Here is a 27482-nt window from a genome sequence, read left to right as displayed (position 1 = left end):
TTCCCCATGTAATGTTAATGGGGAGCTAACATGGCCGCCATATAATGTTGAAGTGTCATGAAAATGCATCACAATGCAGAAACCTCAATGTCCCAACTCTCTAAATACATGGCTCTGTCAGTAACTAGCTAGACGTTACAGGAGACAGTCAGTACCTAGCTAGCTTCAGGAGAACCTAATACTAACCTGGCTGGCTTCAGGAGAACCTAATACTAACCTGGCTAGCTTTAGGAGAACCTAATACTTATCTGGCTAGCTTCAGGAGAAGCTAATACTAACCTGGCTAGCTTCAGGAGAACCTAATACTAACCTGGCTTGCTTTAGGAGAACCTAATACTAATCTGGCTAGCTTTAGGAGAACCTAATACTAATCTGGCTATCTTTAGGAGAACCTAATACTAACCTGGCTAGCTTCAGGAGAACCTAATACTAATCTGGCTTGCTTTAGGAGAACCAAATACTAATCTGGCTAGCTTCAGGAGAACCTAATGCTAACATGGCTTGCTTCAGGAGAACCTAATACTAACCTGGCTACCTTCAAGATAACCTAATACTAATCTGGCTAGCTTTAGGATAACCTAATACTAATCTGGCTAGCTTTATGATAACCTAATAATAACCTGGCTAGCTTTAGGAGAACCTAATACTAACCTGGCTAGCTTCAGGAGAACCTAATACTAACCTGGCTAGCTTCAGGAGAACCTAATACTAACCTGGCTAGCTTCAGGAGAACCTAATACTAACCTGGCTAGCTTTAGGAGAACCTAATACTAACCTGGCTAGCTTCAGGAGAACCTAATACTAACCTGGCTAGCTTCAAGAGAACCTAATACTAATCTGGCTAGCTTCAGGAGAACCTAATACTAACCTGGCTAGCTTTAGGAGAACCTAATACTAATCTGGCTAGCTTTAGGATAACCTAATACTAATCTGGCTAGCTTTATGATAACCTAATACTAACCTGGCTAGCTTTAGGAGAACCTAATACTAACCTGGTTAGCTTCAGGAGAACCTAATACTAACCTGGCTAGCTTCAGGAGAACCTAATACTAACCTGGCTAGCTTCAGGAGAACCTAATACTAACCTGGCTAGCTTTAGGAGAACCTAATACTAACCTGGCTAGCTTCAGGAGAACCTAATACTAACCTGGCTAGCTTCAGGAGAACCTAATACTAACCTGGCTAGCTTCAGGAGAACCTAATACTAACCTGGCTAGCTTCAGGAGAACCTAATACTAACCTGGCTAGCTTCAGGAGAACCTAATATTAACCTGGCTAGCTTCAGGAGAACCTAAAACTAACCTGGCTAGCTTCAGGAGAACCTAATACTAACCTGGCTAGCTTCAGGAGAACCTCATACTAATCTGGCTAGCTTTATGATAACCTAATACTAACCTGGCTAGCTTTAGGAGAACCTAATACTAACCTGGTTAGCTTCAGGAGAACCTAATACTAACCTGGCTAGCTTTAGGATAACCTAATACTAATCTGGCTAGCTTTATGATAACCTAATACTAACCTGGCTAGCTTTAGGAGAACCTAATACTAACCTGGCTAGCTTCAGTAGAACATAATACTAACCTGGCTAGCTTCAGGAGAACCTAATACTAACCTGGCTAGCTTCAGGAGAACCTAATACTAACCTGGCTAGCTTCAGGAGAACATAATACTAACCTGGCTAGCTTCAGGAGAACCTAATACTAACCTGGCTAGCTTCAGGAGAACCTAATACTAACCTGGCTAGCTTCAGGAGAACCTAATACTAACCTGGCTAGCTTCAGGAGAACCTAATACTAACCTGGCTAGCTTCAGGAGAACCTAATACTAACCTGGCTAGCTTCAGGAGAACCTAATACTAACCTGGCTAGCTTCAGGAGAACTTAATACTAACCTGGCTTGCTTCAGGAGAACCTCATACTAACCTGGCTAGCTTCAGGAGAACCTAATGCTAACCTGGCTAGCTTCAGGAGAACCTAATACTAACCTGGCTAGCTTCAGGAGAACCTAATACTAACCTGGCTAGCTTCAGGAGAACCTAATACTAACCTGGCTAGCTTCAGGAGAACCTAATACTAACCTGGCTAGCTTCAAGAGAACCTAATACTAACCTGGCTAGCTTCAGGAGAACCTAATACTAACCTGGCTAGCTTCAGGAGAACCTAATTCTAACCTGGCTAGCTTCAGGAGAACCTAATACTAACCTGGCTAGCTTCAGGAGAACCTAATACTAACCTAGCTAGCTTTAGGATAATAAGTAATAGAAATAGCCATAAACTATTGCTCTAAAGTGTATCTCTAAACCAATCAATGTCCTTCCTCAGTTGCAGGAAGTGGATTTAGACTCAGTAAAGGCCGTTGGGACAGTGTCAAGCACTTCTCAGTCTGTGAATACTCCACAACAGCATCAAGTATCCACTACTCTGACCTCCGCTAGGCCGACTGCTGCTTCCGGGACCAAACCCAAGACTGGGGTAAATCAGTCAATCATTGTGACGCTCACGCTTTAACCCAGGTTTCAACCTCAAATCAACGATATAGGGTGTCAAGGTTTTGGGGATCATTTCAATTGAAGTGTTAGGTTTGGTCACATTTTAATAACCTACCATTTCAAACAAAATCCACAACAGGGGTCTCAAGGCTTTGTTTGTGACGGATCTGTCAAACAACAACAGAGGTTTTAAGGTTTGGGTTTTTTTCAAGGCAAATTCACGTTTTGTGACGGATCTGTCAAAGTTGATGTCAGTCAAACGTGTAAAGGATCTCTGGTTCCTTTTAACCTGACATCTGTCTCTTAACGGATCTCTGGTTCGTTCTAACCTGGCATCTGTCTCTTAATGGATCTCTGGTTTTGTCTAGCCTGAAATCTGTCTCTTAATGGATCTCTGGTTCGTTCTAACCTGAAATCCGTCTCTTAATGAATCTCTGGTTCCACCTGTCTCTTAATCTCTGGTTTTGTTCAGCCTGAAATCTGTCTCTTAATGGGTCGGCCGGCTGGTCGCTCAACTGAGCAGCTATAGCAGGAGGTACGGGGCATTTAACACCAGGCCAACTGTGTGATTAGGTTTAGACCCCATCGGAGAAGGGAGAGAAGGCTTATTGCCTTTCTTTACACACCTCAAGTCCCTCCAATCCCTCTGTCTGTGTCTGTTTACTATACAGTCCCTTGAGGAGTGTTTGCAGTGCACTTAGTGAGCTGGCAAGGCACAAGTCACGCACTAAAACCCAGAGAGGTTCTCACAGACAGATGGAGGGATGGACAGACAGCGAACACACATGCACGCGTACACACAGACACATACACACAAACACACACAGACACACACACACAATCACACACAGAGTGACTCTGACTGGTAGGAATGTGGCCCAGTCATTCCGAGGGCCTGGTTCCTTGGCAGACTGCTAAAGCCAGTAATTAGCAGGTTCCTGGGTCTTGAGCCGCCTCGCCCCAACAAAAGGGTCGGGGGGGGGGGGGGGCTGGGGTCGTGACAGGACAGACCAAGTGGGGCGAAGGGGGCCGAGGGAGGGGGTGGGACTTTGTTCAAGAGAGATTTACATCTTGACCTCTTCAGTCGCTCACTTAATGGCTTTTCTGTCTGATTGTGTTGCCTTTGTGTTTTTTGGACAAGCACACAATGAAGACACAGGTGGGTTGACCATTTCTTGGACAAATCTTCTGGGACTGAATCACTTTATCCAGTGTTTGTTTTTTGGCTGTTGTCTTGTGATTGAGGGGACGCTGAATTAGACACTGCTATTCTATTGACAAATTGCCACATAGAAAGACATACAACATTATGAGTTGTTAAAAAGAGATGATATCAAAGGTTATGCTCTTATCTGTTGTTTACAAAAGCACCGGAAGTTCTATGGGGTTCCAGGGTTCACTTCCGCTCCTCTTCAAAAAAACTGTTAAAAAGTTTATTTCAAAGGTTATGGTCTTTTAACAAGTAATTCAACACTTGAGAATGGAAGAAGGTCGTTACACAGAATCTATCGCTTAATCTAGTGAGTTATTTGTTATTTATCAGTAGAGAACTGTGCTATCCAGACAAAATACTAGATAGGTGATTGGCTTTGTATCTTTAAACAGGAAAAACAGATTTCTGTGTTATCTGGTGTCATTCCTCTTCCATATATAAAAAAACAAACGTCCTCTCAACTTAACATAAGTTCAGTAAATATTTGGATGAATATAACACGATTCAATAATTGAGACATAAACTGAACAAGTTCCACAGACATGTGACTAACAGATATGGAATAATGTGTCCCTGAACAAAGGGGGGGTCACAATCAAAAGTAACAGTCAGTATCTGGTGTGGCCACCAGCTGCATTAAGTACTCCAGTACATATTCTCGTGGACTGTACCAGATTTGCCAGTTCTTGATGTGAGATGTTAACCCACTCTTCCACCAAGGCACCTGCAAGTTCCCATACATTTCTGGGGGGAATGGACCTAGCCCTCACCCTCCGATCCAACAGGTACTAGACGTGCTTAATGGGATTGAGATCCTGGCTCTTCGCTGGCCATGGCAGAACACTGACAATCCTGTCTTGCAGGAAATCACGCACAGAACAAGCAGTATGGCTGGTGGCATTGTCATGCTGGAGGGTCATGTACTGCAGGAAGGGTACCACATGAGGGAGGAGGATGTCTTCCCTGTAACACACAGTCTTCCCTGTAACACACAGTTTGCCTGAATTGAAAACAAGCTCAGTCCGATGATGCTGTGACACACAGCCCCAGACCATGACGGACCCTCCACCTCCAATTAGATCCCGCTCCAGAGTACAGGCTTCGGTGTAACGCTCATTCCTTCGACGATAAACACGAATCCGACCATCACCCCTGGTGAGACAAAACCGCGACTCGTCAGTGAAGAGCACTTTTTGCCAGTCCTGTCTGGTCCAGCGACGGTGGGTTTGTGCCCATAGGCAACGTTGTTGCCGGTGATGTCTGGTGAAGACCTGCCTTACAACAGGCCTACAAGCCCTCGGTCCAGCCTCTCAAAGCCTATTGTGGACAGTCTGAGCACTGATGGAGGGATTGTGCGTTCCTGGTGTAACTCGGGCAGTTGTTGTTGCCATCCTGTACCTGTCCCGCAGGTGTGATGTTCGGATGTACCGATCCTGTACAGGTGTTGTTACATGTGGTCTGCCACTGCGAGGATGATCAGCTGTCCATCCTGTCTCCCTGTAGCGCTGTCTTAGGCGTCTCACAGTACGGACATTGCAATTTATTGCCCTGGCCACATCTGCAGTCCTCATGCCTCCTTGCAGCAAGCCTAAGGCATGTTCACGCAGATGAGCAGGGACCCTGGGCATCTTTCTTTTGGCGTTTTTCAGAGTCAGTAGAAAGGCCTCTTTAGTGTCCTAAGTTTTCATAACTGTGACCTTAATTGCCTACCGTTTGTAAGCTGTTAGTGTCTTAACGACGAGCTAAAGAGACGAGCTGAAGAGACGAGCTGAAGAGACGAGCTGAAGAGATGAATTGAAGAGACGAGCTAAAGTGACAAGCTAAAGAGACGAACTCAAGAGACAAACTAAATAGATGTGCTAAAGTAAACAGAGATCTCACTGTGCCTAATATACGTTGGAGAAGGACTTAGTCAGAGGAAACAGAGAGCATGTGTGTGTGTGTGTGTGTGTGTGTGTGTGTGTGTGTGTGTGTGTGTGTGTGTGTGTGTGTGTGTGTGTGTGTGTGTGTGTGTGTGTGTGTGTGTGTGTGTGTGTGTGTGTGCGTGCGTGCGTGCGTGCGTGCGTGCGTGCGTGCGTGCGTGCGTGCGTGCGTGCGTGCGTGCGTGCGTGCGTGCGTGCGTGAAGGTGTGCGTGTGTGTGTGATTCTGGGCACCTCTACAGTGGAGATCCAATGGAGTCAGAGAGTGATGGATTGAAGTGAAGAGGTGATGACTGTCTGAAGGGGTTGTGAGTGGTTAAGAGGATAGGGGTCTATTCAGGAACTGGAGTGGTGAGATGCCCACTCAATCAACTCTGATAGGACAAGGAGACGCTGGACAGACAGCTGGCCCTTTGAATGAAGGAAAGGTATAGGTCGTCACAAGATGGCAAAGCTGCAAAGTCAAAATGGTGAAGGAGCAATGAGTTCCCCTGATTTCCATCACCCCCCTCTCTTGATATTGGGAGTCTCCAGATGCACTGGCATATGGGTAGGGTGTCATTAGCGGAACATTCCACCCCGATCGATTCCTGGGGAATGACTGACTGAGACATTTGATTAGTCTGTTGTGGGAGGTAATCCTGTGGGAAAGGCCTGATGGGATTCCCACAGTTTGAGAATTCCCAAAACGGAAATGGATGCCCCTTCTCCCTGGTTCCCACAGAGTATGTGTGATGATCCCCCTCTAATAAAAGAAAATAAGCTCACCCCTCCTCCAGATCCTCCCCCTCCATCTTACCTTCCTACTGTACTTACTGGAGGAGCAAGGGATAGTCAGGAGGGCAATCCTCTCTAAATAATTTAACAACAGGGAGAGGGAGAGCAAAAAGAAAGAAAGAAAGAAAGAAAGAAAGAAAGAAAGAAAGAAAGAAAGAAAGAAAGAAAGAAAGAAAGAAAGAAAGAAAGAAAGAAAGAAAGAAAGAAAGAAAGAAAGAAAGAAAGAAAGAAAGAAAGAGTATGGGGCCTGGTCCAAAGTACAGGGAATTTAAATTTGTATTTTATTTCACCTTTATTCAACTAGGCAGGCCAGTTAAGAACAAATTGTTATTTAGACTGACGGCCTACCGCGGAACAGTGGGTTAAAAGGATCTCTACAGATCGGTGTCCCACCCTCGGGACGGTTGAGCTAATGTGCGCTAATGTGATTAGCATGACGTTGTAAGTAACAAGAACCAGGACATAGACATATCTGATATGGGCAGAAAGCTTACATTCTTATTAATCTAACTGCACTGTCCAATTTACAGTAGCTATTACAGTGAAAGAATACCATGCTGTTGTTTGAGGAGAGTGCACAGTTATGAACTTGAGAAGTAATTAATAAACCAATTAGGCACATTTGGGCAGTCTTGATACAACATTTTAACAGAAATGCAATGGTTCTTTTGAAAAAAATGGGGCGGATTAACTGCCTTGTTCAGGAGCAGATCAACATATTTTTACCTTGTCATCTCAGGGATTAAATCCATCAACCTTTAGGTTACTGACCCAACACTCTAACCACTAGGCTACCTGCCGCCCTAAGGGTGCCATTTGGTACGCACTTAGAGGGAGAGCGATAGAGAGATAGAGAGGGGGTGCATGAGAGTGATAGAGACAGATTGACTCATTTATCAAGTGGCAGACCTAATCACTCATTCCTGTCTCGTCATATCCACACAAACGGCAGGAACGTGAGCGACCTCTCATAACGAAGATGTCCCGCCACTCGAGGGGTGTAGGCCCAAGGAATTCTAATGGACAATAGGTCACCATCTAGGTCTGAGATGGGACGAGAAGAAAGGGAGAAATGTGCAGAGAAAGGGAAAAGAGAGATCAAGGGTCTGGCTAACGTAATTAAATGACAGCAGGAGATCCTGCTACTGATCCTGGTCAGGCTCGTGTTGGATTCACAAGTGAGCCCTCAGCACGTGGCTAACGTCTGCACTGACGTGGGTTATGAGCTAGGACTGCTAACACGCTGGATAGCTAAACTTAGTTTTTAGCATATTACCACAGTGGCTAAGTAAATAAAACATATATTTATTAGCAGGCTAAAACACTGAATAGCTAAACAAAGTTGCTAGCATGCTAAGGCTCAAGCTGGCTAATCAAAATATCTATCTATTTGAATGCTCACATGCCAGCTAAGCTAACTAAACGAAACAGCTATTTATTAGCATGCTAACGCGCTGACTTGCTAACCAAAGCATCGATATCAATGGACACGAGTTGCTCACAGTCGCGTTCAGTAGGCCTAGGGTGTGCACTGCAGACATTAATCTCTAACACGTAGGCTTCCGAAAGTTATAGCATGTCTGTTCATTGTATTTCATATCGAACATGTCTGCTTCCAAAAGTTATAACATGTCTGTTCATTGTATTTCATATCGAACATGTCTGCTTCCAAAAGTTATAACATGTCTGTTCATTGTATTTCATATCTGCAACGTTCAGTACCAAACTGAACACAACCCACAATTCACGCTAATTTAATTAGAGCATCCGATTGGATTATAGACAGGAAATGAATGAGGGGGAGGTCTATAATGGACAGTTTATGAGCAGTATTTTCAACATGTAGACAGATATTCCATTGATGCAGCATTTGTTTCTAGGACATGACAATGGAGCAAATGGCTACTCTCATAGCAGGCTGAAGTCCACAACAGCGAGATTTCCTCCTTATCTTGTTGATGGCGGTGGTCTGCACTGTGTGTGTGTGTGTGTGTGTGTGTGTGTGTGTGTGTGTGTGTGTGTGTGTGTGTGTGTGTGTGTGTGTGTGTGTGTGTGTGTGTGTGTGTGTGTGTGTGTGTGTGTGTGTGTGTGTGTGTGTGTGTGTGTGTGTGTGTGTGTGTGTGTGTGTGTGTGTCTTACCAGGTAAATACAAGGGAGATTGGTCATTGTACTAAATGCCCCCTCTCTCACACACGCACACACACACACACACACACACACACACTGTCTATACTGTTATACCTTCCCTGTCTGTCTCCATGGTTTGACTTTTAGGTGGAGATAAGACTAAAATCCATCTTTAAAAACAAACATTTTTGATAAACGAAAATACATTCTAAGTAAGCAGTGATAACCTTCACCACTCCACAGCCTTCATCAAGCATGCCACCATTGTGTTCTCTCAGGACAACTGGTGTTTATGTAACAGTGATAAAGTCCTAGAATCCTGACATGTGGCTTCGGCGTGTTGTTTTGAATGGACACTGACTAAGGTACAGTATTTGTCACAATGTACGAATTGTAGTGGCATTCCCTCTTGGTGTCCAGTGACAGTGCCATAGCGAGTGGCTATTCTTGGCTACGCTGTATTGTCGTTGGGGTTCTGTGTGCGGTGTATTCTGACCTAGCAGGTGGTTTTCATTCTTGTGTGTTGTTTGTGGGGCTGTAGTTGTGGTGGTGGCTGGTGCACCATAGCAGGTGTCTTTCTCTCGGCAGTAAAGTTTGTTATTGTTTGGTCTCATGCTCGTGGTTGCCGTGGCAGGTTGCTGACTTTGCGTTGTAGCGGGAGCTATTTAAACGGAGGTGTTAAGTTGTAGCGGATAGGCAATGGGATTAAGGTAAATTAAGTTAAATTGGGATGTGATTGTTTGTCATCATGAGGTATGTGGGGGGCTCTGTGGTGATTTGCCTTATGTCTTATTTGTTAAATTGTCTTATTTTTTGGTCATGTAACGTGAAATTGTCCATTTTCTAAGATCATATATGATTTGATATAAAATATGGCTGATGCGGTGTCATAGTGGCTTCCCAGTCTTTTGTTGTGTGGTGCGTTTTAACATGGTGCTATTCTTAGGGGGTTTGTGACAGCAGTAGAGGATGTCACATGTCAGGGCAGGGGCCCCTTAAATGGTACAGTCGAAAACAACATATCAATCACTCTCTGGGAGAAGAGTTCCCCAACAGCACAGGGCCGCCAAAAAACAGACCTTCTGTTACACAACAGATAGGCTATGTCCCAAATGGCTCCCTTTGTCCTGCTGTGTATAGTGCACTACTTTTGACCAGAGCCCTATGGTGCAGCATGCATAGACATCCCTCAACCGTCTGTTAAATGTAGCACCCCAGATTCTAACATAGATGTACGTGTTATGTATACTAACTCTGACCTATACAAACTCTGACTTATACTAACTCTGACCTATACAAACTCTGACTTATAGTAACTCTGACCTATACAAACTCTGACTTATCTCGGATGGTTGAGGGGCAGCTCTTGGGAACTGTGGGGGGATCTCGGATGGTTGAGGGGCAGCTCTTGAGAACTGTGGGGGGATCTCGGATGGTTGAGGGGCAGCTCTTGAGAACTGTGGGGGGATCTCGGATGGTTGAGGGGCAGCTCTTGAGAACTGTGGAGGGATCTCGGATGGTTGAGGGGCAGCTCTTGAGAACTGTGGGGGGATCTCGGATGGTTGAGGGGCAGCTCTTGGGAACTGTGGGGGGATCTCGGATGGTTGAGGGGCAGCTCTTGGGAACTGTGGGGGGATCTCGGATGGTTGAGGGGCAGCTCTTGGGAACTGTGGAGGGATCTCGGATGGTTGAGGGGCAGCTCTTGGGAACTGTGGGGGGATCTCGGATGGTTGAGGGGCAGCTCTTGGGAACTGTGGAGGGATCTCGGATGGTTGAGGGGCAGCTCTTGGGAACTGTGGAGGGATCTCGGATGGTTGAGGGGCAGCTCTTGGGAACTGTGGGGGGATCTCGGATGGTTGAGGGGCAGCTCTTGGGAACTGTGGAGGGATCTCGGATGGTTGAGGGGCAGCTCTTGAGAACTGTGGGGGGGATCTCGGATTGTTGAGGGGCAGCTCTTGGGAACTGTGGGGGGATCTTGGATGGTTGAGGGGCAGCTCTTGGGAACTGTGGAGGGATCTCGGATGGTTGAGGGGCAGCTCTTGGGAACTGTGGGGGGATCTCGGATGGTTGACGGGCAGCTCTTGGGAACTGTGGGGGATCTTGGATGGTTGGTGGCTTGGCGGTTGGGAGTTTGGGCAGATAGGGGCGCTTGAGCCTGTTTGCTACTATGGGTCTTTCTGGATGGGAGTGTCTGCTAGATGACTGAATGTAATGTAAATGTTGAGCGGCTTCACTGCAGGTATATTGTATGTTTTAATATTAAATACAAATTAATAAAGAATCAGACCTATACAACCTCTGGCAGCTCCATCGCCCCTCAACATTCCATAACCATCCCATAACCATCCAACCTCTTGGCATTTGTTCTGTCTTCCATCTCCCTGGCAACCATGCTCAAAACAAACCATCTGTCATATCTCGCCGCTGTTCGGTCGCTGTTTGACAGTGCGTGATGTAATGCTGTAATTAGGTGTTGGAATTCTAAGTGTCCCAGTGGTCTTGTACCTGTTAGTTCCAAAGGGTTTGGCAAGAAAAAAGTGAATTTAGATGCTTGTAGATGGACACAAGAGTAACTACTTTTTGATTTATCGCCTGTTGGGTTAGTTATGCATGTGTTTATTTATCTTGAGTGGATGTGGACAATAGCTGTGCTGAGGCATCTGTGATAAGGCCACAGACGGTAGCTGTCGCTTGTCCTTCCTCTCACTCTCTGTCTTGTCCTGTTTGGCAAGTGGCCACCAACACACAGTCCCCAAACATCCTTTATCCACAACCAGAAACCACACCTTCGCTTTCCAATGGGCCAATATAGAGCTGGATCTCATTCTCTCTCTCTCTCTCTCTCTCTCTCTCTCTCTCTCTCTCTCTCTCTCTCTCTCTCTCTCTCTCTCTCTCTCTCTCTCTCTCTCTCTCTCTCTCTCTCTCTCTCTCTCTCTCTCTCTCTCTCTCATACCATGTTTTTCTCCATCTCTGACAATATTACTCTCTCCCTCTTTCTCTCTCTCTATTTCCCTCCCTTTCCCTCACATCCATTCTTCTACATGCTAATAATATCTATAACTTAGCATACGGGCCTACAATGGCTTACCTTCACATTCCTCTGTTGCTCTACAGACAAAAGTTGAATTAAAGTCCGTCAACAGCATGGTGGGAAACCAGCAGTATTTCAATGTCACATGGGGGTGGCTCTGTGGGTATACTGTCCGGTCATGGCCGAGTTAGTCGGCTTTCTGCTGTGTTGTTGTCCCTGACCCTGACTGAGGCCAATCTGCGCTGAACACACAGCTGCAGGAGCACAAACAGAGGCCTGAACACACAGCTGCAGGAGCACAAACAGAGGCCTGCCTCAGCCTCTCTCAGCCTCTCAGACCCTCAGCCCCTCTCAGCCTTTCAGCCCCTCTCAGCCTTTCAGCCCCTCTCAGCCCACCAGCCTCTCAGCCCATCAGCCTCTCAGCCCCTCAGCCCCTCAGCCTCTCAGCCCCTCAGCCCTTCTCAGTCTCTCAGCCCCTCTCAGCCTCTCAGCCTCTCAGCCCCTCTCAGCCTCCTAGCTCCTCAGCCCTTCTCAGCCTCTCAGTCCCTCTCAGCTGCTCAGTCTCTCAGCCACGGTCAAACAGGAGAGGGAAAGAAATGAGGAGAGAAAAAAAGATTGTTTTTGGAACAGGATGTAGAAAAAAGGAACTTCTTCTTGACCTCTGTACGGAAATCTCTTATTTCCTGCCGATTCAAGGTTCCGTGGATTGCATTAGGTATTCCAAAAACTGGGCAGAACATAGAGGGGTTTTTCTCAGTCGGTGGGAGACAGGCCTTTTAATTAACAAGACATGGAAGAAGAATAAATAAATAAATAATACTGAAATGTGAAATTGTTTTGTAAAACGTTGCCACGTTAATCCTAACTGATGCAGAATGATCTGTCTCATTGTAAACTTCAAGGAAATTATTCAGTCCACCTACTGGACTGCGTGTCCCTACATCTTCTAACTTTGAGCCACCAGACAGACAGAAATGCAATGGCAAGTTGAAGACCCCCAATCCGCTGGGCCCATAATACCATCCTGTTCAGTGACGTAGTGGTAAAACATAATTGGTGGGTAAACGCTAATCACTGTTCGTGGTAAAGTACCGCTCCATATACTGGTGGGTAAATGCTTGCAGAAAATAAAAAAGGTGAGTAATGGGCATTTACGTGCATTCACCATCCACCATACCACTGGTCCTGTAGTGTTATGACTGGATCTGTAGTGTTATGACTTGATCTGTAGTGTTATGACTGGATCTGTAGTGTTATGACTGGTCCTGTAGTGTTATGACTGGATCTGTAGTGTTATGACTGGATCTGTAGTGTTATGACTGGATCTGTAGTGTTATGACTGGATCTGTAGTGTTATGACTGGATCTGTAGTGTTATGACTGGATCTGTAGTGTTATGACTTGATCTGTAGTGTTATGACTGGATCTGTAGTGTTATGACTGGATCTGTAGTGTTATGACTGGATCTGTAGTGTTATGACTTGATCTGTAGTGTTATGACTGGATCTGTAGTGTTATGACTGGATCTGAAGTGTTATGACTGGATCTGTAGTGTTATGACTTGATCTGTAGTGTTATGACTGGATCTGTAGTGTTATGACTGGATCTGTATAAATATGACTGGACCTGTATAAATATGACTGGATCTGTAGTGTTATGACTGGATCTGTAGTGTTATGACAGGATATGTAGTGTTATGACTGGATCTATAGTGTTATGACTGGATCTGTATAAATATGACTGGACCTGTATAAATATGACTGGATCTGTAGTGTTATGACTGGATCTGTAGTGTTATGACAGGATCTGTAGTGTTATGACTGGTCCTGTAGTGTTATGACTGGATCTGTAGTGTTATGACTGGATCTGTAGTGTTATGACTGGATCTGTAGTGTTATGCCTGGATCTGTAGTGTTATGACTGGTCCTGTAGTGTTATGACTGGATCTGTAGTGTTATGACTGGATCTGTAGTGTTATGACTGGATCTGTAGTGTTATGACTGGATCTGTAGTGTTATGACTGGATATGTAGTGTTATGACTGGATCTGTAGTGTTATGACTGGATCTGTAGTGTTATGACTGGATCTGTATTGTTATGACTGGATCTGTAGTGTTATGACTGGTCCTGTAGTGTTATGACTGGATATGTAGTGTTATGACTGGATCTGTAGTGTTATGCCTGGATCTGTAGTGTTATGACTGGTCCTGTAGTGTTATGACTGGATCTGTAGTGTTATGACTGGATCTGTAGTGTTATGACTGGATCTGTAGTGTTATGACTGGATATGTATTGTTATAACTGGATCTATAGTGTTATGACTGGATCTGTAGTGTTATGACTGGATCTGTAGTGTTATGACTGGTCCTGTAGTGTTATGACTGGATCTGTAGTGTTATGACTGGATCTGTAGTGTTATGACTGGATCTGTAGTGTTATGACTGGATATGTAGTGTTATGACTGGATATGTAGTGTTATGACTGGATCTGTAGTGTTATGACTGGATCTGTAGTGTTATGACTGGTCCTGTAGTGTTATGACTGGTTCTGTATTGTTATAACTGGATCTATAGTGTTATGACTGGATCTGTAGTGTTATGACTGGATCTGTAGTGTTAAGACTGGATATGTAGTGTTATGACTGGATCTGTAGTGTTATGACTGGATCTGTACTGTTATGACTGGTCCTGTAGTGTTATGACTGGTTCTGTATTGTTATAACTGGATCTATAGTGTTATGACTGGATCTGTAGTGTTATGACTGGATCTGTAGTGTTAAGACTGGATATGTAGTGTTATGACTGGATCTGTAGTGTTATGACTGGTCCTGTAGTATTATGACTGGATATGTAATGTTATGACTGGATATGTAGTGTTATGACTGGATCTGTAGTGTTATGACTGGATCTGTAGTGTTATGACTGGATATGCAGTGATATGACTGGATATGTAGTGTTATGACTGGATATGTAGTGTTATGACTGGATCTGTAGTGTTATGACTGGTTCTGTATTGTTATAACTGGATCTGTAGTGTTAAGACTGGATATGTAGTATTATGACTGGATCTGTAGTGTTATGACTGGATATGTAGTATTATGACTGGATCTGTAGTGTTATGACTGGATCTGTACTGTTATGACTGGTCCTGTAGTGTTATGACTGGTTCTGTATTGTTATAACTGGATCTATAGTGTTATGACTGGATCTGTAGTGTTATGACTGGTCCTGTAGTGTTATGACTGGTTCTGTATTGTTATAACTGGATCTATAGTGTTATGACTGGATATGTAGTATTATGACTGGATCTGTAGTGTTATGACTGGATCTGTAGTGTTATGACTGGATCTGTAGTGTTATGACTGGTCCTGTAGTGTTATGACTGGATCTGTAGTGTTATGACTGGATCTGTAGTGTCATGACTGGATCTGTAGTGTTATGACTGGATCTGTAGTGTTATGACTGGATCTGTAGTGTTATGACTGGATCTGTAGTGTTATGACTGGATCTGTAGTGTTATGACTGGATATGTAGTGTTATGACTGGATCTGTAGTGTTATGACTGGATATGTAGTGTTATGACTGGATCTGTAGTGTTATGACTGGATATGTAGTGTTATGACTGGATATGTAGTATTATGACTGGATCTGTAGTGTTATGACAGGATATGTAGTATTATGACTGGATCTGTAGTGTTATGACAGGATATGTGGTGTTATGACTAGATCTTATATAACTAACATTCACCACCATTTAATCCAAGTTGTGCAAAGTATCTTACATACCATCTCTGGTTCCACATCAGCTCTGTCTGATGTTTATACTAACAGTAATATCATGATGTCTTGCATATTAGTTGCTGAGGGAGAGATTTATAGTGTTAATAGTGCTTGTGAGTGTGTGTGTGTGCGCATATTTGTGCATGTGTTATAATTATTAATATCATTATTATTGATATTATTATTATTATTACTGTTATTAATGTTGTTATTTTTATCACTGTTATTATTATTATTGTTATTATTATTATTATTGTTGGTTAGTACATCAAAAGGATGCACACACACACACACACACACACACACACATAAACACACACATAGTTGTGTGATGATGTTATAGATGGTAAATCTTCTATATGACAGGTAAACTGAGGCATCTAGAAACCCCCTCCAGTCTGTAAATCATGCAACAAACAAACACACTTGAAGCGGAGCAGAGCACCTACACACAACAGGCACGCATCGTAAAACCAGGTGTGAAGCAGCCAGCGGCACTTACAGCAGGCCTGCGGTGTGTGTGTGTGTGTGTGTGTGTGTGTGTGTGTGTGTGTGTGTGTGTGTGTGTGTGTGTGTGTGTGTGTGTGTGTGTGTGTGTGTGTGTGTGTGTGTGTGTGTGTGTGTGTGTGTGTGTGTGTGTGTGTGTGTGTGTGTGTGTGTGTGTGTGTGTGTGTCTGTGCATGTGTGTGTATGCGTGTTTGTCTGTTTGCCCACACATGTGCATGCCCTTGTCCATGCGTATTTGAGTCTATGTGAGGAAAAAGAGAGAGCGAGAGAGTGAGAGCGAGAGAGAAAGCGAGAGAGAGATAGAGAGAGAGAGAGCGAGCGAGCGAGAGAGAGAGAAAGCAAGAGAGAAAGAGTCTACCAGCAGTCCCTCAGTAGGTCATTAAACAGGAGGTCTACCATGGCCTCTGTCCTCCATATGAGACAATTCAACCCTGCTGTGGGACTCAGCCCACTCTGTTGTTGTCCCCCAATGCACCGTTGGCTAATCCAGGAGCTAGCATTGTTACTGGAGTCAGGCTCACGCTAATCCAGGAGCTCATGAGACTGATCTCCATTTTCTCTGCTTGGTAAGACCCAGAGCCAAGAGACGAATGACATGTCATCAACAAGGAGGCAAAAAGAAGAGGTGTTAGTCAGGAGGAGGACAGCAATGACCTCAGTGTGATAGGAGGACCAGACCAGACAAGGCCAGTCTGTGGTAGTGGGAGGAGGACGAGGAGGAGGAGGTAGGAGTTGGTTTGTCTCTGGTCTGTTGATGGATTCCACTGGCCTGCCAGCCGTTTACACTCAGAGGGCCAAACACTAAATCACAGCAGACACTGGATGAAACCAGAAGCCTGCTGCTTTGGCTTGGTGCTCTAAACAAACACACTGTGTGTGGGGTGTGGGTCTGTGTGTGGGGTGTGGGTCTGTGTGTGGGGTGTGGGTCTGTGTGTGGGGGGTGGGTCTGTGTGTGCGGGGTGGGTCTGTGTGTGCAGGGTGGGTCTGTGTGTGCGGGGTGGGTCTGTGTGTGAGTGTGAGTGTGAGTGTGAGTGTGTGCGTGAGGGGGGAGGGTGTGTGTGGGGGGGGTGCATGTCTGTGTCACTCTCTCTTTCTCTCCTCTCCCTTTTTCCATCAACATCACTCCTGTACAGACCCTATCTCATGTCCAGCAGGTTGAACAAGAGGGCAAGTACGCGGCTGGCAGCCTGTGTGGGAATGATCAGCTAGCAGCTGCTGAAGCTGTCTGCTTCCTTAAGCCACTCAGTAAACCGTGCCCATTTCCCAACGTCGATTCGTGTAAAACACTTCCTAGGACCCATCTGTATATATCACATTATGAACATGTAATGTACTTCAGGCGTTGCTGCATTGACGTGCACAGAATAAGAACAGGAATGTGAATATGATGTCTTGAATCTAATGTTATAACGCACTCTTCAATACCACCTGTGTTATGTGGTTTAATTTACGCAAAACTGAACTGTGTGGTTAAATATAATTTCAGAAACATCCAAACGTAATCTGAAACACATGACAGATGTAGAGGGAGAGCCTAAACGGACACTGCTGACCTGTTACTAACCAACGCAGGTCAGGAGTGTCCGTACAGCCTTTTCCAGGTATAGGCCTCATTTCTTTACCAGGAAGTAGTCCCTCACTACCAGGAAAGATGACATCACGTCCTGTTGACACACTTCAAATGTAATGTGACACATCTGGAAATTCTTAAAAGGTGGAATGGGGTATAGGGAGAGGGGAGAAGGTGTAAGGGCGAGGGAGGGCGGGGGACGGGGGGGCTTGTCTCTGAGAAGTGGGGTGCAGTGAAAAGAGAGAGAACGTTTTTAAGGGCATGTGCGCGCAGGGCTTAGAGTGTGGAGAATGAATTCCATTATAAGTGCAGGGCTGATAGGTCTGTCACACTCACAGACCAGAGATAAGATAAAACCAAGGCCCTCTGTACACGCACACGCATACGAACACACACTCATACAAACACACACGCATACAAACACACACTCAAACAAACACACACTCATACAAACACACACTCATACAAACACACACTCATACAAACACACACGCATACAAACACACACGCATACGAACACACACTCATACAAACACACACTCAAACAAACACACACTCATACAAACACACACTCATACAAACACACACTCATACAAACACACACTCATACAAACACACACGCATACAAACACACACTCATACAAACACACACGCATACAAACACACACTCATACAAACACACACGCATACAAACACACACTCATACAAACACACACTCATACAAACACACACGCATACAAACACACACGCATACAAACACACACGCATACAAACACACACGCATACAAACACACACTCATACAAACACACACTCGTACAAACACACACTCATAGAAACACACACACACAGAAACACTCTGCTTGACTCTCTCTCTCTCTTTCCCCCCTTCCCACCCCTCTCTCCCTCTCTCCTCTTCTCCTTCTCACACACAGTGTCCTCCTCCTTCCATCCCTCTCCGTCCAGTTTACCTGACCATAGCATAGCCATGCCACTGGCACTGGCACCAATTAAACCAGCTGGTGTGGGGAGAGAGAATGGATTAGCTTGGCTTGAGCCTGTCTAATCCCTAGGTCTGCTGAGACCATGGGTGGTCAGAGTCAGAGAGCCCAGTCCGCAGCTGGAGATAGTTTTTTGGGAGAGGGGAGGGTGGTGGTCTGGAGGTCTGGCATGGCGGACTCGATTTACGTCATGCAAGACTAGAGCCACATGCCAAAGCGCTGCATTGCATAGTGTTGTTTACCCCCTGTGTCATACACACCCTGCAGAACGTACACACACGTGCACATGGACACATGCACAGACACAAATACACACACTCTCACACTCTCACATCCACACACCTCTCTCTCGCTCTCCCTCTCTCTCTCCTTCCCCCCTTTCTTTCTTTCTTTCTTTCTTTCTTTCTATGTCTCTCTCTCTTTCCTTCCTTCCCTCCCTCCCTCCTATCTCTCTCTCGCTCTCTCTCTCTCTCTCTCTCTCTCTCTCTCTCTCTCCTTCCCTTCCTCCCTCTCTCTCTCTCTCTTTCTCTTTTTCTCTCTCCTTACCCCCCTCTCTCTCTCACTCTCCCTCTCTCTCTCCTTCCCTTTCTTTCTTTCTTACTTTCTTTCTTTCTTTCTTTCTTTGTCTCTCTCTCTTTCCTTCCTTCCCTCCCTCCCTCCTATCTCCCTCTCGCTCTCTCTCTCTCTCTCTCCTTCCCTTCCTCCCTCTCTCTCTCTCTTCCTCTTTTTCTCTCTCCTTACCCCCCTCTCTCTCTCTCTCTCCCTCCCTCCCTCCCTCCCTCCACCAGTAAATTAGCTGTAGTAAATGAGGCAGTGGAAGCCTGTGTTTTAAAACACACCAGAAGAGATTCTACCATTGTCCCGATGGCATAGCAATGAGATTAACCTAAACTGTGCACACACCAGGAAGTCGACAAATGTGAGTAGATAAAAATAACCAATAATAAAGCCAATTGTTAAAGTGGCCATGACGAGGTTCACAGGAGTTATCTGGCAGGCTACACACACACACACACACACAGATTACACACACACATTACGCACACACACAGATTACACACACACATTACACACACACACACATTACACACACACACACATTACACACACACACATAGATTACACACACACAGATTACACACACACACACACACACAGATTACACACACACACACATAGAGATTACACACACACACAGATTACACACACGCTCCCACACACAGAGGAATGTGATGAACAGATTGTTGTGGCAGGGAGAGAAGAAGTCCTCTGATCTGAGCAGCTGAAGTAGACATATGAATCTACCTCTGATACCAAGCCAAGGTCCTGGCTGGTTGTTGTGTTTGTGGTGATGATTTAATGATTGAACTGCCGATGAGGGAGGTACAGGGCTGTAGGTTCTCCCTAAAGGGGGACTTCAGTAATGGTATCTCCCCAGTGTTGTTGGAAGGTTAATTAAAGGGCAATAATTTGTTGAGGGAATTCCTCTCTATGTCCACATGTGAAATGTGACCTGTGTGTGTAATAAAGCCCTCTGTTGTTTTCTCTGAATCCCCACTGCCCACACACACACACATATACACACGCACACGCACGTACACACAGACACACACACTGTGGCCCAGCCAGCCCAGCCAGCCCAGCCAGTCCATCCAGCCCAGCCAGCCCAGCCAGCGGTGAATGTGATTGAGGTTGTGTGGGATTTAGATAAGACCTAGAAGAGGTATGCATGGCTGGAGCTCAGACACTGGGTTGTGGAAGAGACTGAGGCTTGAGTCCCAAATGGCTCTACTGCTCTACTTTTGACCAGGGCCCAACTCTGGTCAAACTACTCAAATCTAGTGCACTATATAGAGAGTAGGGTGCCATTTGGGACACAACCAGAGACAGACAGATTGGGACCAAGACAACAGTTTTATCCAGCCATCAACCCAGCTGATCAACAACAACAAACAGAGAGGATGAGACGAGGCTTTGTGTTGGCTGTACATCCGTGGCTGTGTCTGAAATGGCATCCTATATGGGGCACTACTTCTGACCAGGGCCCATAGGAGGGCACTATATAGGGAGCCAAATCCTATTTTGGACTAAGCCGTCTCCCACAGAATTTGATGTGTAGATACTGGAGTTTTCACTGTGACCTGACCAACTGGATAGTGTTGGAATAGGAATTGGACTGGAAGTGTTGTTAAGGAGTTTTAAGCCTGCTTTATAAACAGGGAGGCAGGTAGCCTAGCGGTTAGAGCGTTGGGCCAGTAACCGAAAGGTGGCTGATTTGTATACCCGAGCCAACATGGTGAAAAATCTGCCGATGTGCCCTTGAGCAAGGCACTTAACACTAATTGCTGCAGGTGTGCCGTACTACCATGGCTGATCGTGTAAAACAACACATTTCACTGCACCTATCTGGTGTATGTGACAATAATAAATACATGAATGAATATGGCCTTACTGACACACTGGAACATGACTATAAAGCAGTGCTGTAGTCGAAGACTCGGGTTCCACCAGTCGTGACTTTTGCATAATTTAATATACCAGTTAAAACAGCAAATGTTAGAAAGCTGTATTATCTAGTTAGACTTACAAATATGCAACAATGTCATCAAATTCAGCTTCAAAAACGGTTGGACTGCAGCTTTTAGCAGTAGCGAAGGACTTGTGACTTGACTCGAGTACAAACGACTCGGACTCAAACACTAGAGACTTAGGACTTGACTCATGACTCGAGTATAATCAAATCAAATGTTATTGGTCACATATACATGGTTAGCAGATGTTAATGCGAGTGTAGCAAAATGTTTGTGCTTCTAGTTCCGACTATGCAGTAATATCTAACAGTAATCTGACAAATACACAACAACTACCTGATACACACAAATACACATAAATGTAAAAGGGATGAATAAAATTTGTACATATGAATATATGGATGAGCGAAGGCGTGCGGCATAGGCAAGATGCAGTAGATGGTATAGAATACAGTGTATACATATGTAGGATATGTATACACTGTAATGTATACATATGTATACATACATAATGTAGGACATGTAAACATTATTAAAGTGGCGTTATTTAAAGTGACTAGCGATACCTTTATTAAGTCCATTTATTTAAGTGGCCAGAGATTTGAGTCTGTATGTTGGCAGCAGCCTCTCTATGTTAGTGATGGCTGTTTAACAGTCTGATGGCCTTGAGATAGAAGCTGTTTTTCAGTCGGTCCCAGCTTTGATGCACCTGTACTGACCTCACCTTCTGGGTGATAGCGGGGTGAACAGGCAGTGGCTCGGGTGGTTGTTATCCCTGATGATATTTTTGGCCTTCCTGTGACATCAGGTGCTGTAGGTGTCCTAGAGGGCAGGTAGTTTGCCCCCGGTGATGCGTTGTGCAGACCTCACTACCCTCTGTAGAGCCTTGCGGTTGAGGGCGGTGCAACTGCCGTACCAGGCGGTGATACAGCCTGACAGGATGCTCTCGATTGTGCGTCTGTAGAAGTTTGTGAGTGTTTCAGATGATAAGCCACATTTCTTCAGCCTCCTGAGGTTGAAGAGGCGCTGTTGGGCCTTCTTCACCACGGTGTCTGTGTGGGTGGACCATTTCTGTGTATAAACAACTCGGACTCAAATACTAGGGACTTAGGACTCGACTTGGAATCAAGTTTAGTTACTTGATTACATCAGGTCTACATCACTGCTGAATAAGTGAAATGTTCACCTAAGAACACACACGCACACACTCTTACACAAACATATGCATGGTGTGAAGCTTTGGCCCCAGATCTATTCCAGGGACCCGTCTTGGATTAAAACAGGCTCAGAGATCAAAGGTCAGTCAGGACCCGAGGTCAGATGTCAGAGAACAAGGGACCCCTGCATTCCACACACACACACACACACACACACAAACACACACACACACAACCCTCTCTCCCTCTCCCCTTCTCTGAGGAAAACATAGTCCGAAAATTCTTTATCTGTTGCTGTGGCCTTGGTTTGAGGCGTTTGCACATCAGAAAACGACATGTTTGCCCCATGCCTTCCGCATGGCGTAAAGTAACTCCCTCTAGGCCTAGAAGAACACACATTTACTGGGTCAAAGGTCAGACTTGGAAGTGAAAAGTAAAGTTATGTATGTTGTATTTCTGATGTATGTTTTCAACGCTCTGGAATGGATGATCATTTGTTTGAATCACATTCTCTAGCCAGCTGCACTCTGGAACAGGCAAGCACACACACACACACACACACACACACACAGATACACACACACTGAAGAATGAACGGTGGTACTAAATCATATTAGACAGCTGTAAAACATGGTAAAACATATTTGAGAATTTGCTTGAATTAAATTCCATTCCTATGAGAGAGCACTTAAAGTGTCAGAGATTTACACCCTTTATGGAAGGGGGAATTACCTGCAGTACGAATCAGGCCTGTTGGCCTCATGTTTCCTACTTGACTTACCTGCAGTAGAAATCAGGCCTGTTGGCCTCATGTTTCCTACTTGACTTACCTGCAGTAGAAATCAGGCCTGTTGGCCTCATCGCTCCTACTTGACTTACCTGCAGTAGGAATCAGGCCTGTTGGCCTCATGTTTCCTACTTGACTTACCTGCAGTAGGAATCAGGCCTGTTGGCCTCATGTTTCCTACTTGACTTACCTGCAGTAGGAATCAGGCCTGTTGGCCTCATTTTTCCTACTTGACATACCTGCAGTAGGAATCAGGCCTGTTGGCCTCATGTTTCCTACTTGACTTACCTGCAGTAGGAATCAGGCCTGTTGGCCTCATATTTCCTACTTGACTTACCTGCGGAAGGAATCATGCCTGCTGGCCTCATGTGTCCTACTTGACATACCTGCAGTAGGAAGCAGGCCTGTTGGCCTCATGTTTCCTACTTGACTTACCTGCGGTAGGAATCAGGCCTGTTGGCCGCATTTCTAGAAATCCAGTGTGGATGATTCCCAGGAATCAGGAGTGAATAAGCAGGACATTTTGCAGATCTCGTAAAGCCGTATGGTATGACAGTAGGTCCATAGATGCTTCTAACAAATGTAACCAGTACAGATGCAGGATCTTAATTTGAACCAGTTTGCTACAGCAGGAAAATAATATTGTAGCAACAGGTAACGTGAATTATTATGTGGATTATAATTAATGTACATTTTTACAGAGGGTTGATTACATTTTTCGGAAGGGAAAATAAAGTGTGAATTTTCAAAGGGGATATTACAAACTTCAGACGCCTTTTTAAACCTCAAAAACACTTCAAATTGTACATTTCCTGCATTGCAGGATCAAATTAAGATCCCACACCTATATGTAAAGTTATACCAATGTTTCAGTACCAATGTTGCAGTTTTAAGTCAAGTCTTAAAACCAATCCTGACTCTTCCTCTGTGTTGGTCTCTTCTACAGAGCCTGTCTGCCATGCCTAAGACAACCCATCAAAACGGTAAGGCATCATGCTTTCTGTTTTCTCATATAATGTTGGTTTTCTGCTTTCTCCTTTGATTTCCTGTGGATTGGCTGTTGCTGTTGAGTTAAGGTGTGTGTGTGTGTGTGTGTGTGTGTGTGTGTGTGTGTGTGTGTGTGTGTGTGTGTGTGTGTGTGTGTGTGTGTGTGTGTGTGTGTGTGTGTGTGTGTGTGTGTGTGTGTGTGTGTGTGTGTGTGTGTGTGTGTGTGTGTGTGTGTGTGTGTGTGTGTCCGCCAATGACACCAGACAGGCAATGATGCATGGGGGGCTGGGAGCCATACACAAGGTCAGAGGATGACATTTATTCATCTAATATATTTCTCCTGTGTTCAGCTCAGAGCTAGGGGAGGGAGGGAGGCTCAGGGCAGGAGAGATAGAAGGAGAGACAGCAGGAGTGGAGGGGGAGGCTCTGGCATATCCCAGGGTGTCACAGAGAGACACATGATGTGTATTCAGATAACAACATTTATCAGACCCATATGTTGGCCAACCCATCACCCTAACCCCAATCCATCACCCTAACCCCAACCAATCACCCTAACCCCAACCCCAACCCCAACCCATCACACTAACCCCAACACATCACCCTAACCCCAACCCATCACCCTAACCCCAACCCCAACCCCAACCCATCACACTAACCCCAACACATCACCCTAACCCCAACCCATCACCCTAACCCCAACCCATCACCCTAACCCCAACCCATCACCCTAACCCCAACCCATCACCCTAACCCCAACCCATCACCCTAACCCCAACCCATCACACTAACCCCAACACATCACCCTAACCCCAACCCATCACCCTAACCCCAACCCCAACCCATCACCGGGAGGATGGAGATAGAAACCAGACCCACCGGCTTGTCAGATAGATCCCCAAACCTCCCCAGACCTCACTCCAACCCCCTACACTCACACACACACACACACACACACACACACACACACACACACACACACACACACACACACACACACACACATGCATGCGTACACACAGACGCACACCTCCCACCCCCCCAGCAATGGCATTTCCTGTTGTAAATCCTGCCTCCAGACCTGGGGGGACAACATGTAGACATTGTGGCTGGGGTATTTTCCTTTAGTTCAGTTAGTTAGCCATTAGGAACAACCTGGCTGGCTATCAGAAAAGGTCCCGTCAGTAAGCACATCCCTGTTAGTTTACACCTGTTGTTTACGAAGCATGTGACAAATAACACTTGGTTTGATTTGACTTGTTAGGATCCCCGTTCGCCGACGCCAATGACGACAGCTAGTCTTACTGGGGTCCGACACATAACGAAAAAGACATTACAGACAGAAAACTTGTGTGTGTGCATCTGTCAATTACACATACATGTCAGTACATACACACAACAAGTGTGTCACATGGGGGAGTAGCGTTGTGCTGTGAGGTGTTGCTTTATTTTTTGTTTTTAAACCAGGTTTGCTCGTTCACATGCGCTATATGAGATGGGAGTTCCATTCTTTTGATTTGAGTTGAATTTGATTTGATACAGCTTTTGTCGAATTTACCCACATTTTTGGGGGCATTTTTAGCTAACCCTAATCCCTGTCATAACCTTAGCCTCATTCGCGTAAACTGCTATGTTAATTCTCCTAAACCTAAACCCTTCTAGACAAAACCCTGTCTCTGGGGGGGGGATTGAGAGCCATTTTGGCTCTGACCAGTCTCCAGTCTCCTTATAGTCTGCCGGTATTGCACAGTGTCACCAGGAAACACCCGGACTGGATAGAGGCACTGTCAAAGAAGCAGCGGGGGCGCTGCGTTCATTAAATACCCCCCCCCCCCCCAATTCTTCTGTGCACCAGAAAACAATACCAGGGAGAGGGGATGGAGGGAGGAGAGATGGGAGAGGAGTGTGTGTATGTGTGTGTATTTTTGTGTGTGTGTGTGTGTGTGTGTGTGTGTGTGTGTGTGTGTGTGTGTGTGTGTGTGTGTGTGTGTGCGTGTGCGTGTGCGTGTGCGTGTGCGTGTGCGTGTGCGTGTGCGCGTGTGCGTGCGTGCGTGCGTGCGTGCGTGTGTGTGTGTGTGTGTGTGTGACGTACATGCGTGTGTGTCCTTCCATATTTTGGTCAGACATCTCTCTTTTCAATTATGAAACTTTTCACAATGACCTTCTCACAGACTATCAATCTAAGCTGACGATTGGCCTCAGAATCACATGTAGTAGCTTAAGGACTACAGTAACTAACTATAAAGCCACTTTAAAGTCTGTTTTTGTCATTTTGGGGGCTCTGTTAAAATCAGTTCCACTCCCTGCAGCTGTGTTACCTAACAACATAGACATGGGTATCATGAGTTGGGGAGGGGAGGGATTTTACTGGCGCACAGAGACCAGTGTTCATTGTCACATCAAAGCCCCATTTATATAATATCTCTTGGAACCATGTGACATCACACTCACGGTGTGTTAGTGCCTTGGGGGTGGCAACATGAAAGACTGGGCCATTCATTGGTTCATTTTACCGTCACCACGGAAACAGAAGCATTCCCTCCGGTTGTCACATTTTTTATTTTTTTATTTTACCTTCATTTAACGAGGCAAGTCAGTTAAGAACAAATTCTTATTTTCAATGACGGCCTAGGAACAGTGGGTTAATTGCCTTGTTCAGGGGCAGAACGACAGATTTTACCTTGTCAGCTCGTGGATTCAATCTTGCAACCTTTCGGTTACTAGTCCAACACTCTAACCACTAGGCTACCTGCCGCCCCAGGGATGCTCTGAACTGCACGCTTCTGAGCCCTAGAAATGATGTAACAAAACGTTTAGGATGAATAGCCTACAGTATGCTATAGAAAACAGATGTTTAGGATGAATAGCCTACAGTATGCTATAGAAAACAGATGTTTAGGATGAATAGCCTACAGTATGCTATAGAAAACAGATGTTTAGGATGAATAGCCTACAGTATGCTATAGAAAACAGATGTTTAGGATGAATAGCCTACAGTATGCTATAGAAAACAGATGTTTAGGATGAATAGCCTACAGTATGCTATAGAAAACAGATGTTTAGGATGAATAGCCTACAGTATGCTATAGAAAACAGATGTTTAGGATGAATAGCCTACAGTATGCTATAGAAAACAGATGTTTAGGATGAATAGCCTACAGTATGCTATAGAAAACAGATGGTTTAGATGAATAGCCTACAGTATGCTATAGAAAACAGATGTTTAGGATGAATAGCCTACAGTATGCTATAGAAAACAGATGTTTAGGATGAATAACCTACAGTATGCTATAGAAAACAGATGTTTAGGATGAATAGCCTACAGTATGCTATAGAAAACAGATGTTTAGGATGAATAGCCTACAGTATGCTATAGAAAACAGATGTTTAGGATGAATAGCCTACAGTATGCTATAGAAAACAGATGGTTTAGATGAATAGCCTACAGTATGCTATAGAAAACAGATGGGCGCTGTGTAATTTGACATGGGTTTATCTGGGATTGATGATATGGTTACATATCCCCACTTTAGGCAATATGTTATGCTGACCTGAGTCTGTAAGTAGACACAGGCACTTAATGCATTGATTCCTGGGATAGATGCCCCAAA

The 27482-nt window shown here is 45.0% G+C and overlaps 1 protein-coding gene across 2 annotated transcripts in view; it reads left to right on the top strand.

The window, feature by feature from the left end:
* dlc1 (DLC1 Rho GTPase activating protein) overlaps positions 1-27482 on the top strand; it is a 169774-nt gene that overhangs the window by 9008 nt on the left and 133284 nt on the right. Inside the window, exons 3-4 of one of the 2 annotated variants that reach the window (XM_071407864.1) lie at positions 2322-2471; positions 23831-23867. In XM_071407864.1, the coding sequence (XP_071263965.1) occupies positions 2322-2471; positions 23831-23867 (187 nt within the window). The remainder of the gene's footprint in view (positions 1-2321; positions 2472-23830; positions 23868-27482) is intronic. The other variant, XM_071407865.1, reaches the window with a different exon arrangement.

The sequence above is a fragment of the Salvelinus alpinus genome, chromosome 6, assembly GCF_045679555.1.
Source record: "Salvelinus alpinus chromosome 6, SLU_Salpinus.1, whole genome shotgun sequence".
In the NCBI taxonomy this organism is placed as follows: domain Eukaryota; kingdom Metazoa; phylum Chordata; class Actinopteri; order Salmoniformes; family Salmonidae; genus Salvelinus; species Salvelinus alpinus.
The sequence above is the reverse complement of the archived record's forward strand: the minus strand, read 5'-3'. Positions and strand labels throughout refer to the sequence as shown.